The sequence below is a fragment of the Rhinoderma darwinii genome, chromosome 1 (assembly GCF_050947455.1).
Source record: "Rhinoderma darwinii isolate aRhiDar2 chromosome 1, aRhiDar2.hap1, whole genome shotgun sequence".
Taxonomy (NCBI): Eukaryota; Metazoa; Chordata; class Amphibia; order Anura; family Rhinodermatidae; genus Rhinoderma; species Rhinoderma darwinii.
The window spans coordinates 238598361-238612002 of NC_134687.1; the positions used below are offsets into that span (position 1 = coordinate 238598361).

At 41.9% G+C, this 13642-nt stretch overlaps 1 protein-coding gene across 1 annotated transcript in view; it reads right to left on the reverse strand.

The window, feature by feature from the left end:
- IL12RB1 (interleukin 12 receptor subunit beta 1) overlaps positions 1-13642 on the reverse strand; it is a 157874-nt gene that overhangs the window by 33390 nt on the left and 110842 nt on the right. The window contains exons 12-13 of the mRNA XM_075851155.1: positions 10224-10367; positions 7698-7785 (exon numbers count right to left, since the gene is read on the reverse strand). Coding sequence (XP_075707270.1) covers positions 7698-7785; positions 10224-10367 — 232 coding nt within the window. The remainder of the gene's footprint in view (positions 1-7697; positions 7786-10223; positions 10368-13642) is intronic.

Here is a 13642-nt window from a genome sequence, read left to right on the forward strand (position 1 = left end):
TGGGCCCATGGGAGGGATCAGAAGTTAAGGAGCGCTATGTGTTCTTTGGAGTCCAGATTTTGCTGGATTGGTTTTCGGGTGCCATGTCGCATTTGCAGAGCCCCAGAGGTATCAAAGCAATAGAAACCCACCAGAAGTGACCCCATTTTGGAAACTACACCCCTCAAGGAATTCATTTATGGGTGTTGTGACCATTTAGACCCTACAGTTTTTTCACATAATTTATTTGAATTGGGCTGATCATTAAAAAATATATATTTTTTCCAATAAGATGTAGTTTTGGCACAAAATTTCTTATTTTCACAAGGAGTAAAATACCCCATTTTGTTGCCCAATTTGTCCTCAGTGCGGCAATACCCCATTTGTGGTGATAAACTGCCGTTTGGGCCCATAGGTGGGCTCAGAAGGAAAGGACCACCATTTGGCCTACTGGGGATTTTCTGGTGCTAAGTCATGTATGCAGAAGCCCCTGAGGTACCAGTACAGTTGAAACCCCCGAGAAGTGACCCCGTTTTAAAAACGACACCCCTTAAAGCATTCATCTAGAGGTGTAGTGAGTATTTTGACCCCACAGGTACTGTATAAAAGATAATGCGCAGCAGATGGTGCAGAGTGAGATTTGCCATTTTCTATACATATATGCCAATTCAGTGTCCGATATATTGTGCCCAGCATGTGCCACCAGAGATATACACCCCATAAACTGTAATGTCTGTTCTCCCGGGTACAGCAATACCCTAGATGTGGCTGTTATCAGCTGCCTGGGCACACAGTAGGGCCCAGAGGGGAAATATGAGGGGGGATAAGCTGTGCGGAGGGCATCAGGGTAAATAAAACTGTGGTAAATTAAAAATAAAGGAATGGATGATAAATTTTAAAACACTTTCATACAGAGCCCTGGATTTTCGAGACACGTGTCACATTGCTATAAGAGGGGAACAAGGTAGGACACAATATATCAGACTTTGCACCTCTTTTGACTTTTTCCCTTCTTGCCAGTTTGGGGAACTTCTCCTGGAAAGCGTTGCCCTGGTACGATGCGTGTGGCCTTTGTCAGGACCCACTAGGCTTCCGTCGATGGCGTAGCCAGAGTCCATTGTTAGTACTCTGGTTGCCATAGTAGCCATCGCCGGCCACTATCGTGTAGCGGGCCGGCGATTGTGGCTTAACCCCTAAGAAGCAGCGATCGGTAATGAACGCGGCTTCTAAGGGGTTAATCGGCGGGGACCGCCGCGATCGGTCCCTGCACACTGAGCTGTGATAGCCTGCTGTCGGAAACAAGCGCCGGGGAAAGATGGCGCTGTGTTAACTCAGGTCAGTACTATTACTGAGATGAGCGCGAACAATGTGCTCAGCGCGACGTAATAGTACTGAGCTGAGCAGGAAGGGGTTAAACAATATATTTTATATAACCCCTTGCTCCTGTAGCAAGTTTTGACCTTCCTGACAGAGCCTCATTTTTCAAATGTGACGCGTTACTTTATGTGATAATAACTTTGTAATGCTTTTACTTATCTGAACATATACGAGACAGTTTTGTTGTGACAATATATTTTTTTCTTCGTGTTACATTTGGTCAATACATTGTGTTTATTTGTGAAAAAAAACAAAATTAAGAGAAAATTTTAAAAAATTAGCATTTTTCTAAATTGGAATTTATCGGCTTTTAAGACAAATAGTAATACCACACAAAATAGTTACTAGTTAACATTTCCCATATGTCTACTTTATGTTCGCATAATTTTTTCAACTTCCTTTTATTTCTCTAGGATGTTAGAAGACAAATTTAGCAGCAATTTGTCCCATGTTCAAGAATATTTGTAATATGTTGTGCCCAGCTTGTTCCACTAGAGGCACATACCCCATAAATTGTTAAGCAGATTCTTCCCGGTACGACAATGCCATAAATGCTGACATTTACTGCAGTTTGGCTTTTGGAGTGCGGAATTTGTTTGGTAGTAGTTTTGTTTGGGTTTTACTGGTATATCAGTAAATAATGAGGTGGTATAACAATGTGGTAAATAATAAAATTAATAATCTATAGATATGTGGTACACTTTGAAGCAAGCCTTCATGCACAGGCCAGTGTAGCACTGATAAATGGTGTCCATTCTTATCCCCTTTTGAAACACACTACATTTTTTTTTTTAATATGGGTACCCTCACTTCCAGCAGATGTCATTCGGCCCTCCCCTTCCTGGTTCCTAAATATTAGGGCCTTGATAACTACTTCTTGAAACTAAAGGCCTGCACATCAGGATGTTTTTTCATCCCCAACATACTAGAGCCAAAAAAAGTTTTCATTTTCAGTCCATGTAGCTGTGTAGGGGCTCGTTTTTTTTCGGGGACAAGCTGTAGTTTTTATTGGTAACATTTTTGGATACACGCAACTTTTTGATCACTTTTTATAAAAATTTTTGGGAAGAGGTGGTGATCAAGAAACATCAATTCTGTAATTGTTTATTTTCTTTTTTTTCGGCATTAACCGTGCACCATAAATTAAATTAACTATATTCTGCGGTTCGATACATATATGGCGATACGAAGTATTTATATATTTTTTTATGTTTTACAGCTTTTGCATAATAACATTACTTTTTTTTAAAGAGCCATCATTTTTTTTATTTTTGCGTTGAAACTGTGTGGGGGCTTTTTTTTTTTTGCAAGACGGGTGTAGATTTTATGTTTGATCACATTTTATAAAATTTTCTCGGAGGTGAAGTGAAAACAAAAAGCAATTCTGGTATTGGTTTTTGACATTTAATGGCGTTTACCATCCAGGAGAAATAACGTGATTTTATAGTTCAGGTTGTTACGGACGCAGCAATATCTATTATGTATAGGTTTTTTTCATGCTTTCCAATAATGAAAACTGTATTATGGGAAAAAATTCGATTTTTATTTTAACTTGAAACTTTGTTTGTACATTTTTATAACTTTTTTTCTTACTTTTTATTTTTTTATTTTGTCAAACTAGGGGGTTTGAAGATCCTATTAGGCCCTGCCTCTGGCTTCCATGGATGGCCGACATGGATGCCATTGGGAGGGCAATGAGCTACAAACCACTTAGATGCCCCAGTCTCTATTGACCTAGCTCCGATCCCAGCCATTACAGCACAGTGTCAGCTGTAATATGCTGTCACATACTATTGCACACACGCACCCCCAGTAATAAGGGTGGGCGGGTGCCCAAACTCCTTGGCTGTATGGTGCCCAGAAATTCTTGGAAAATTAAGAAGAAATAGACCTTTTATTTTTTTGTTTTTATTTTTATATTTTTAAGTTTTTTAAAAAAATGACAATTCTTGCCCTGGTGTACACCACCAATATAAGTCACAGAATTTTTGGGTATAGGGAAAGAGGAAAAGGGGCAAGAAAAATCAATCTTATGTCGCCTTCAATTATTATATTGATACCGACAGAGTATAGGGAGAGGAAAATATAGTGCAATGTCCCCTTAAATGGCACTGAAATATTTTCTATTTTTTATTATTTTCAGTATTCTTATTTAAGACAACTGTGTTTTTATTCCAGTATTCTTATTATATACAACTATATTTCAACACCCATCGATTAGAGACACCTTTCTGTGTGAAAGGCTGTGTCCACTTCAATGGGAAAAGGAGGGAGTGCTTCTTGACAATGTATTAACACAACTAAATGTTACGCTGAAATAGTAAACGGGTATGCCGTATCAGTCAGAGCAGCATGGGCCTGTATTCTCCCAGCTATGGTTAAATGTAGCGAAACAGCCGCTTGTCAACTGTCACAGCTACGCTACACCACCGTTTCCTATTAGGCAGCGTGATCAGAGTCACTGGCATGGATCTTCCTTGCGGTGGTTCTAGCTGCTTGGCTACGCTCTCCAAATCTGTATCAGGGTTTGGAGAAACGACCGCTGTCAGCTATGAGAAAACTGTGGAGCAGCGACGTACTATCGAGCAGCGAATTCAGAACCGCAGCTCCGATAGTGCCTGTGGCCGCTAGACTGTACGCCGTGAGTGTTGTGACGTCATCAGCACTCGACGGCTAGGCTTCGTAAGCGGGCTGTGTAAGCGCTCACACAGCCCGCTTACACTGCCTAGCCGTTTAGTATTTCAGCGTAACATTTAGTTGTGTTAATACAGCGTCAATAAGCACTCCCTCCTTTTCCCATTGAAGTGGATACAGCCTTTCACACAGAATGGTGTCTCCAATCGATGGGCTTTGAAATATAGTTGTATAAAATAAGAATACTGAAAATAAAAAATAAAATATAAAATATTACAGTGTAATTTAAGGGGACATTGCACTATATTTTCCTCTCCCTATACTCTGTCGGTATCAATATAATAATTGAAGGCGACATATGATTGATTTTTCTTGCCCCTTTTCCGCTTTCCCTATACCCAAAAATTCTGTCCAGAAATTCCTGATGCGTGATAGCTTGCAACAATCGAACAACGTACAATAAATCGTTGGGTTTCCGTGGCTCGGCCACATCTACCTGAAAGAAAGATTATCTTTAATCGCCGCCACTTCCTCTGGTCTAATCAGAAATCTTCCAGTCGTTAGCAGTTCAGAGATGAAGTGTGGGCAAACGAACAATGATCGCAAGACCGACTGAACAGCGAAAATCTTTAGCAATTATTGTCACGTGTAATAGACCGTCTTGCGAATGCAAAAGACTTGCTAAATCATCACTTGTTGCTTGTTGTTGTAGAAAATCTGCCTGTCTAATAGGATTCTAAGGGTATGTTCACACGAGGTCATTACGTCCGTAATTGACGGACGTGTTTCGGCCGCAAGTACCGGACCGAACACAGTGCAGGGAGCCGGACTCCTAGCATCATAGTTATATACGATGCTAGGAGTCCCTGCCTCTCCGTGGAACTACTGTCCCGTACTGTAATCATGTTTTCAGTACGGGACAGTTGTCCGGCAGCGAGGCAGGGACTCCTAGCATCGTACATAACTATGATGGTAGGAGGCTGGCACCATGCACTGTGTTCGGTCCGGTACTTGCGGCCGAAACACGTCCGTCAATTACGGACGTAATGACCTCGTGTGAACATACCCTCAGGGTATGTTTACACAGTGCAGATCCCTTCAGATTTTGCATGCATTTTTTTAAGCCAAACCAGAATTTGATTCATGAGAGCAAACCTATAAAGCCTTCCTATTAAATATTTCTTCTGTTTAGGTCTTTTTGCATGTATTTTTTAAAACTAGGAACATCTGCAGGAAATCTGCACTGTGTGAAGCATTGCAGAGTTTGTTTTTTTTATAATTTTGTAATTTTGCACACAAAAATACATGTTTTATGAAAGAAATGTCGCCACATCCCAAGAGCCATAACTTTTTTTTATTTTTTTCGTTGCTATAGCTGTAGAAGGGCTTTTTTTTGCGGTACTGTTTTTATTAGCACCATTTAAGGGTAAAAAAGCTTATTTGTAAACTTTTATAAAAAAAAAATTATTACTAGGGTATAAGTAATGTTTTACATATAAGAAATGTGTATTACAGCTGCACTCCTGCCACTATCTTGTGGATACACTAAGCAGTACCCACGAGATACAAGCGACAGATATATCAGTCACTGAGTCGGATTGATCACCCGCCAATGATGGCTATACAGGTCCTCCTCAATGCATTAGATCATCATCAAAACATTAATTTATGTCAGTAATTAAATAAAAAATAACTAATTCTATAGATTCATTATACACAGTGTGATCTATTTCCAGCATTTTGTTCTTTTAATGTTGGCGATTATGGCTAACAGTTAATGAAAACCCAAAATTTAGTGTCTCAGAAAATTAGATTATACAAGCCCAATTTCAGAAATGATTTTTAATACCAAAATGTTTGTACAGTAAACACTCAATACTTGGTCAGGGCTCCTTCTGCATGAATTACTGCATCAATGCAGCATGGCATGAAGGCGATCAGCATGGCACTTGCTGAGGTGTTAGGGCACGTTCAAACGTGGCGGAATTGCTGTGGAATTTCGCTGCGAACAGCCTGCAGCGGAAATCCTTTGTAGTTTGTCCATTGTTTTCCACACCTTGTTATCTTGATGCAGACGTTGCGGAAAACTCCGCTGCGGACCATAGGCTGCAGTGCGGAATTTTCAGTCCGCAGCATGCATTGTCTGTTGCGGAGAAGAAGCGGAATTTCACTGTGTATTTCAGCCTTTGCAATGCAAAAACTGAAATCTGTGGCAAGTCCGCTGTGTTTTCTGCAACGTCTGAATTACCTGTCAAATATACAAATGTTGGTGCAGATTCGTTGCGTAATTGCCCCAAATCTGCACCAACATTTGCAGCGGAAAAATTCTGCCACGTGTGAACGTGCCCTTATGGAAGCCCAGGTTGCTTTGATAGCGGCCTTCAGCTCATCTGCATTGTTGGGCCTGGTGTCTCATCTTCCTCTTGACAATACCCCATAGATTCTCTACGGGGTTTAGGATAGGCAAGTTTGCTGGCCAATCAAGCACATTGATACTGTGGTTATTAAACCAGGTATTGGTACTTTTGGCAGTGTGGGCAGGTGCCAAGTCTTGCTGAAAAATGAAATCCGCATCTCCATAAAGCTGGTCAGCAGAAGGAAGCATGAAGTGCTCGAAAATTTCCTGGTAGATGGCTGCGCGGACTCTGGACTTGATATAACACAGTGGACCAACACCAGCAGAGGACATGGCTCCCCAAACCATTACGGACTGTGGAAACTTCACACTGGACCACAAGCAACTTGGATTGATGCCTCCCCACTCTTCCTCCAGACTCTGGGACCTTGATTTCCAAATTAAATGCAGAGTTTACTTTCATCTGAAAACAGAACTTTGGACCACTAAGCAACAGACCAGTCCTTTTTCTCCTTAGCCCAGGTAAGACACTTCTGACGTTATCTCTGGGTCATGAGTGGCTTGACACAAGGAATGCGACAGTTGTAGCCCATGTCCTGGATACGTCTGTGTGTGGTGGCTCTTGAAGCACTGACTCCAGCCTCAGTTCACTCCTGGTGAATTTCTCCCAGATTCTAGAATGGCCTTTTCTTGACAATCCTGCGGTTATCCCTGTTGCTTGTGCACCTTTTTCTACCACACTTTTTCCTTCCTCTCAACTTTCCATTAATATGCTTGGATACAGCACTCTGCTAAAGAAACTTGCTGTTCAATGTCCTTTTGTGGCTTACCCTCATTGTGGAGGGTGTCAATGACTGTCTTCTGGACAACTGTCAAGTCAGCAGTTTCCCCATGATTGTGTAGCCTACTGAACTTGACTGTTGGACCATTTAAAGGCTTAGGAAACCTTTGCAGGTGTTTTGTGTTGATTAGCTGATTAGAGTGTGACACCAATCTTGAACTTTTACCCAATAATTAAATTTTCTGAGAGACTACATTTTGGGTTTTCATTAACGCTTAGCCATAATCTTTAACATTAAAATAAAAATATGCTGGAAATAAATCACTCTGTGTGTAATGAATCTATATAATATATGAGTTTCACTTTTTGAATTGAATTACCGAAATAAACTTTTTGATGATATTCTAATTCATTCACAGGACCTGTATCCATAGCTGGTAGTTAAGGGGATAATCTGCTCACCCTGCTCTAACATTTTGGCTTCAACCAGGACAGCATGTTTCACATAACTCAATACATCAGAAAATGTGATAATTAGGTTATTACTCATATTGTAAATAAATATCTTACCATAAAAACATGAGGACTAAAGCAGTAATCAGCATGGCCACAAGGATCCCCACCGTTTTTTCAAGAAGCATCTTAGTAGTAGTCTCATCTACAAAAAAGAAATGAACAGTTTATTGCTGGATTCACACATCGCGTGTTTGTTGCACATTTTGATACAGATTTTTAAGTCAAAGCCAGAATTGGTTTAAAAAGAAATGGGAAATATAAAAGGAAAATACTTTTTCTTCCTCCTGCATCAATCTTTGCAACAAACATGCGGTGTCCAGCCTTTATATGATAATCATTGTCAACATTTATCTACCTAAAATTTCTTACAAATAGACAAAGGGGTTTTCTGAGATACCTAGAAAATGGACTGAATAGAGCAAATGACAAAATAAAGAACCTATACTCCCCTGATAAACACACATGGCCGCTGCTGCCAATCACTGGCCACAGCGGTCTTGTGATGAGTCCAGTGATGGACTGCAGCAGTTACATGGGTAAATGGGCACGTCTTCAATGCAGCAGGGTAAACAAAGAGCAGTGGGGACCACCGAAGCAGCCGTGCTTGAGCACCAGCGGATTTATCAGGTGAGTATAGGTTCTTTTGACATTTTATTTCAACAAATCTCATCCCCACACAGCAGAAAAAAGCAGCCGAAAAAAACCGCACATAAATTGACGTACGGTGCGGTTTCCTCAACCGCAGCATGTCATTTAATGCTGCAGAATCGCAGTTCTTGTGTTGCGGGTTTTCCCATTGAATTCAATGGGGTGCTTAACCCGTTCGTGACCACCAATACGCCTTTTCACAGTGGCCACTAACTGGCTTTATTCCGATACACACGCCATTTCACGGCGCTGCATCGGAATAAACAGCGCCGGAAGCAGTTAAATCTCCCTGCACTCAGCTACCAGGAGGTATCTGAGGGCAGAGAGCAGACATGGGCGAGATCGATATCTGTATCGATCTCGCCCGTTTAACCCCTCAGATGCGGCGCTCAACAGCGAGCTCCGCATCTGAGTGGCTTTGGAGAGAGGGAGGGGGCTCCCTCTCTCACCCCACCGGATTGATGGATTTAAAAATCGCAAGTAAAAATAAAAGTTCGACTTACACAGAGTTCCCTGCTTCTTCTCCAGTCCAGCCTCCTGGGATGACGCTTCATCCCATGTGACCTGTGCAGCCAATCATAGGCTGCAGCGGTCACATCACCTGCAATATCATCCCAGGAGGCCGGACTGTGTGCAGAAAAGAGGGAGGAGGTAAGTATGAAAGTTTGTTTTTGTTTTTTTTTTTAAAACAATGCGGTGCGATTTTTCATACGCCATTTGCTGCTGTGGTTAGGGTGGATACGCTGCGCAGCTTGACGCAGCGTATCCACCCTGATTACGCTGTGTGTGTTCACATCCTTATGCTTGTACCAATAAAGGGCTGCTCGGCTGTTTCCGTAACTTCCATATAACAGAATGGTCTACATTGGTAGGAACAGAACACAGAGATAACGATCATCATTATCTCATCACTACAACCCCTTTCCATATACCCTATTAAGGCATATAGACATCATCCCATCTTGTCCATGTAATGGATGCAACGGCAATAATCTAAAACGAGAAGGTTTTCATGAGACAACCCTTTGAACAATTGCCATTTATGATTGGATCGTTAATAATCAATGTTAATACTATGGCTATCATTATATAATTGACTAGAATGGTCTACTATTTAGGCCACTTTCACATGACAATATTTGTCAGTATTTTGCATCAGTATTTGAAAGCCAAAACCAGGAGTGGGTTTATAACGCAGAAGATGTGCAAATCTTTATATTATACTTCTTCTCTGTTTATGTTCCGCTCTTGGTTTTGGCTACCGAATACGGATTTGAAATATTGATCTAAATACGCAAGTGTCAATGAGGCCTTAATCTAATTCTAATGCCAAGTATCAGAAACAGGTGATAATCATGCTATGTAGCCAAAGATATTGAGCACTTCTGAAAATGTCTCAAACTTTATGGATATGCCATCACTTATGGAGCAGTCAGGGTCCGACTGGCACGACACCGATGATCCTTAGAATTTTCTTCCACAGTGTGTGTTTACTTGAATGGGGTGGTGTTGCAGTTTGCTGCACACAGGGTGACAGTGAGTGCCTCTGTGCAAGTAATGCAAAGTGATTGACGGTGCTCCCTTAAGATCTCCACTGATATTAATGTTATGGCATATCCTAGTGATATGCCATAACATTATAAGATGGGAATACCGCTTTAAACTGAGACTTCTAATCTTTCATTGGATAATACCATAATTTAATTTATCATCATTTTACTTTCAACATACGTTGTTTTGAATTACAATAGGTTTTTTTTAGTTGTTCATTACACAGTTTACAATTACTGCATAGCTACAAATATTTCCATTTACAGGTCAAGATTTTTGTATCTATGTAATATCTCAGACATTGTAACATTTATGTAAAGTGTATGTCAAAATATCAGAAATTTGTTCCTATCTTGCATTTTGTCTGATTTGTATGGTTACCTGTCCAAGGGCTGGAAACAGTCTTAAAACTGCTCCCAGTTTGCTCTCCAAAGATAGTAATTCCCTTAACCTCAAAGATATAATTGAACCCATGAGGTAATCCTTCCACAAGGTGATGAGTTACAGTCGAGTTTTCATAGGTCTCTAAAATAATTGCAAAGAACATTTTAAAGCAAAACAGGAAAATAATCTTGGAAAGTTTAGCAATAGCCCTCCTATATTTATTTGTAACTTAATGCCACATGTATAGCAATTGTAAAGGATCTGCCAGGCACAGCTTCGGGGTTAACTCCCAGAACTAATCAGTCAGCACCTGAGAATACATCCCTGAGACTGACTCCTGCTTCCACCATTCAGGCTGGCAGGCTTAGGAGTGGGAGAACCTATCGTAACCTGGCCAGACTCAGCTAGCTCCCGCCCTCGGTCTATTTAAGCCTGCACTTCCTGTCGCTCGGTGCTTGTGACTCTTTCCTTGTGGTTTTGGGTGGTGGTGGACCGCTTCAGTAAGATGTGCCACTTTGTGCCCCTCAAGAAACTACCCAACGCCAAAACGTTGGCTACCTTGTTTGTCAAACACATCCTGCGTCTCCATGGGGTCCCTGTCAATATTGTTTCGGACAGAGGGGTACAATTTGTTTCATTGTTTCGGAGAGCCTTCTGTATGAAGTTGGGGATTGATCTGTCCTTCTCCTCTGCCTTCCATCCTGAAACCAATGGCCAAACGGAGAGTACTAATCAATCTCTAGAACAATACTTAAGGTGTTTTGTCTCTGACTGTCAATTTGATTGGGTCTCTTTCATTCCCCTCGCCGAATTTTCCCTTAATAACCGGGTCAGTAACTCGTCAGGGGTCTCTCCTTTTTTTTGTAATTTTGGGTTTAATCCACGGTTCTCCTCCGTTTCACCTGGTAGTTCCAACAATCCCGAGGTAGAGGTCGTTCATCGGGAACTGTGCACAGTCTGGGCCCAGGTTCAGAAAAACCTAGAGGTGTCCCAGAGCGTACAAAAAACTCAGGCTGATAAAAAACGTTCTGCTAACCCCCTGTTTATGGTCGGGGATCTGGTGTGGTTGTCGTCTAGGAACTTGCGTCTCAAGGTTGCGTCCAAGAAGTTTGCTCCCCGGTTTATTGGGCCGTATAAGGTCATTGAGGTCCTCAATCCTGTCTCCTTCCGGCTGGAGTTACCCCCGTCTTTTCGGATACACGACGTGTTTCATGCCTCCCTCCTCAAACGCTGCTCCCCGTCCTTGGCTCCCTCGAGGAGACCTCCTGTTCCCATCCTCACCCCTGAGGGGGTGGAATTCGAGGTGGCCAGGATTGTGGACAGCAAGATGGTCCAAGGCTCCCTCCAGTACCTGGTCCATTGGAGAGGATACGGGCCCGAGGAGAGGACTTGGGTACCCGCCCGGGATGTTCACGCTGGGGTATTGGTCAGGAGGTTCCACCTGCGTTTCCCCAGTAAGCCAGGTCCACTTAGAAAGGGTCCGGTGGCCCCTCATAAAAGGGGGGGTACTGTAAAGGATCTGCCAGGCACAGCTTCGGGGTTAACTCCCAGAACTAATCAGTCAGCACCTGAGAATACATCCCTGAGACTGACTCCTGCTTCCACCATTCAGGCTGGCAGGCTTAGGAGTGGGAGAACCTATCGTAACCTGGCCAGACTCAGCTAGCTCCCACCCTCGGTCTATTTAAGCCTGCACTTCCTGTCCCTCGGTGTTTGTGACTCTTTCCTTGTGGTTTCCTGGCCCAGCTACAGCTCCTGCTATTTTTGATCCTGCTCCATACAGACCCTGGCTTACCGACTACTCTTCTGCTTTTCGTTTTGTACCTCGCACACTCCTGGCTTGACTCGGCTCGTTCACCACTCTGGTTGCTCACGGTGTTGCCGTGGGCAACGGCCCCTTTTTCTTGCTTGTGTTCCTTTGTATGTTTGTCGTGCACTTACTGAGCGCAGGGACCGCCGCCCAGTTGTACCCCGTCGCCTAGGGCGGGTCGTTGCAAGTAGGCAGGGACAGAGTGGCGGGTAGATTAGGGCTCACTTGTCCGTCTCCCTACCCCCTGCCATTACAGCAATATTGGAAATATTACTAATAGTGTAACACATACAATTTTATTCTTCATAATAAAAGTTTTACCTAAATGCTGAACTGCCTAGAATTTGGTTTATTGGTCATATTTCGAATATCACTGACATGTTCTTTCGTAGACAGTAAAAATAAAGATGCCACAATAAGAATTGAATTAAAGTTGTTTTCTAATAACAGACATTGATGGCACATCTCTAGGATATGCCTTTAATGTCTGATAAGTGGGGTCCAAGTGTTGTGCCTTTCTCCTTCCAATTGCTAGCATGAAGTGGCAGCAGCACCTTGCCGCTTCTTTTCCTGTCGGCTCTGCATGGTCCAGAGGCCAAACGGTTGGCCAATTACCAAACCGGTTGACTCAAAAATATGCTAAGGCAACCCTTTTAAGTGGCAGATGAACTCTAGTATTTTTGTAAAAACTATTTTTATATTTTGTACAGAACAACATGAAACAGTTGGTGTAAGTAAACCTCTCCTTGCATCAAGTTTGGTTATTACTTATTTTAAAGCGCCATTATTTCCAGGGCGCTGTACACATGGAAAGGGGGTATAATTACATAGCATGAGACAATAAAAATAGTAATAATTAGTATCACAGAGTGGGAACACTGCATAAAACAACCTTTATTCATTATTAAGATTAAAATACTCTGGGTAATTCTTTTGAATGCAAATACAGCTGACACAACCAGGGTTGAATCAAATAGGTGGTGTATGGTACCACGCCATCTAGATATAATTTTCTGGATACTGCAGATGATTATTGTATATGGTTTATTTGATTCAATCCTGGTTGTGTCAGGGGTATTTGCATTCAAAAGAATTACCCAGAGTATTTTAATCTTAATAATGAATAAAGCTTATGTTTTATGAAGAGTTTCCACACTGTGATACTACTTGTTTCTTTGAGGAACCCACATATTGATTTCAGTGATAATAAAAATTAGTACAATAAACATGGGCTTGATGAATGAGACTAGAACAGAAGGAGAGAGGTCCTTGCCTGCGAGGGTTTATAATCTACAAGGTAATGGGGAAGGAGAAAGAAGACAAGTGTAGAAGCTACTTATCCAGTAGTGTAGTAGCAGCAGGGTAATTGTATGTTATAAGCTTTTCTGAAGAGGTGAGATTTCATTTTGCTTTTGGCTGGTTTAAATGATGGAGAAAGTTTGGATGTGCTAGGACGGAAGAAATCTTGGAGACAATTATGTGAGGAGCAGAAAAGAGGCGAACAAAGAAGGAGGTCTTGTGAGGACCGGAGACCTACGTGTGGGTAGGTATCAACAGATAAGTTAGAGATTTATGAAGGGGACAGGTTGTGTACTGCCATGTATGT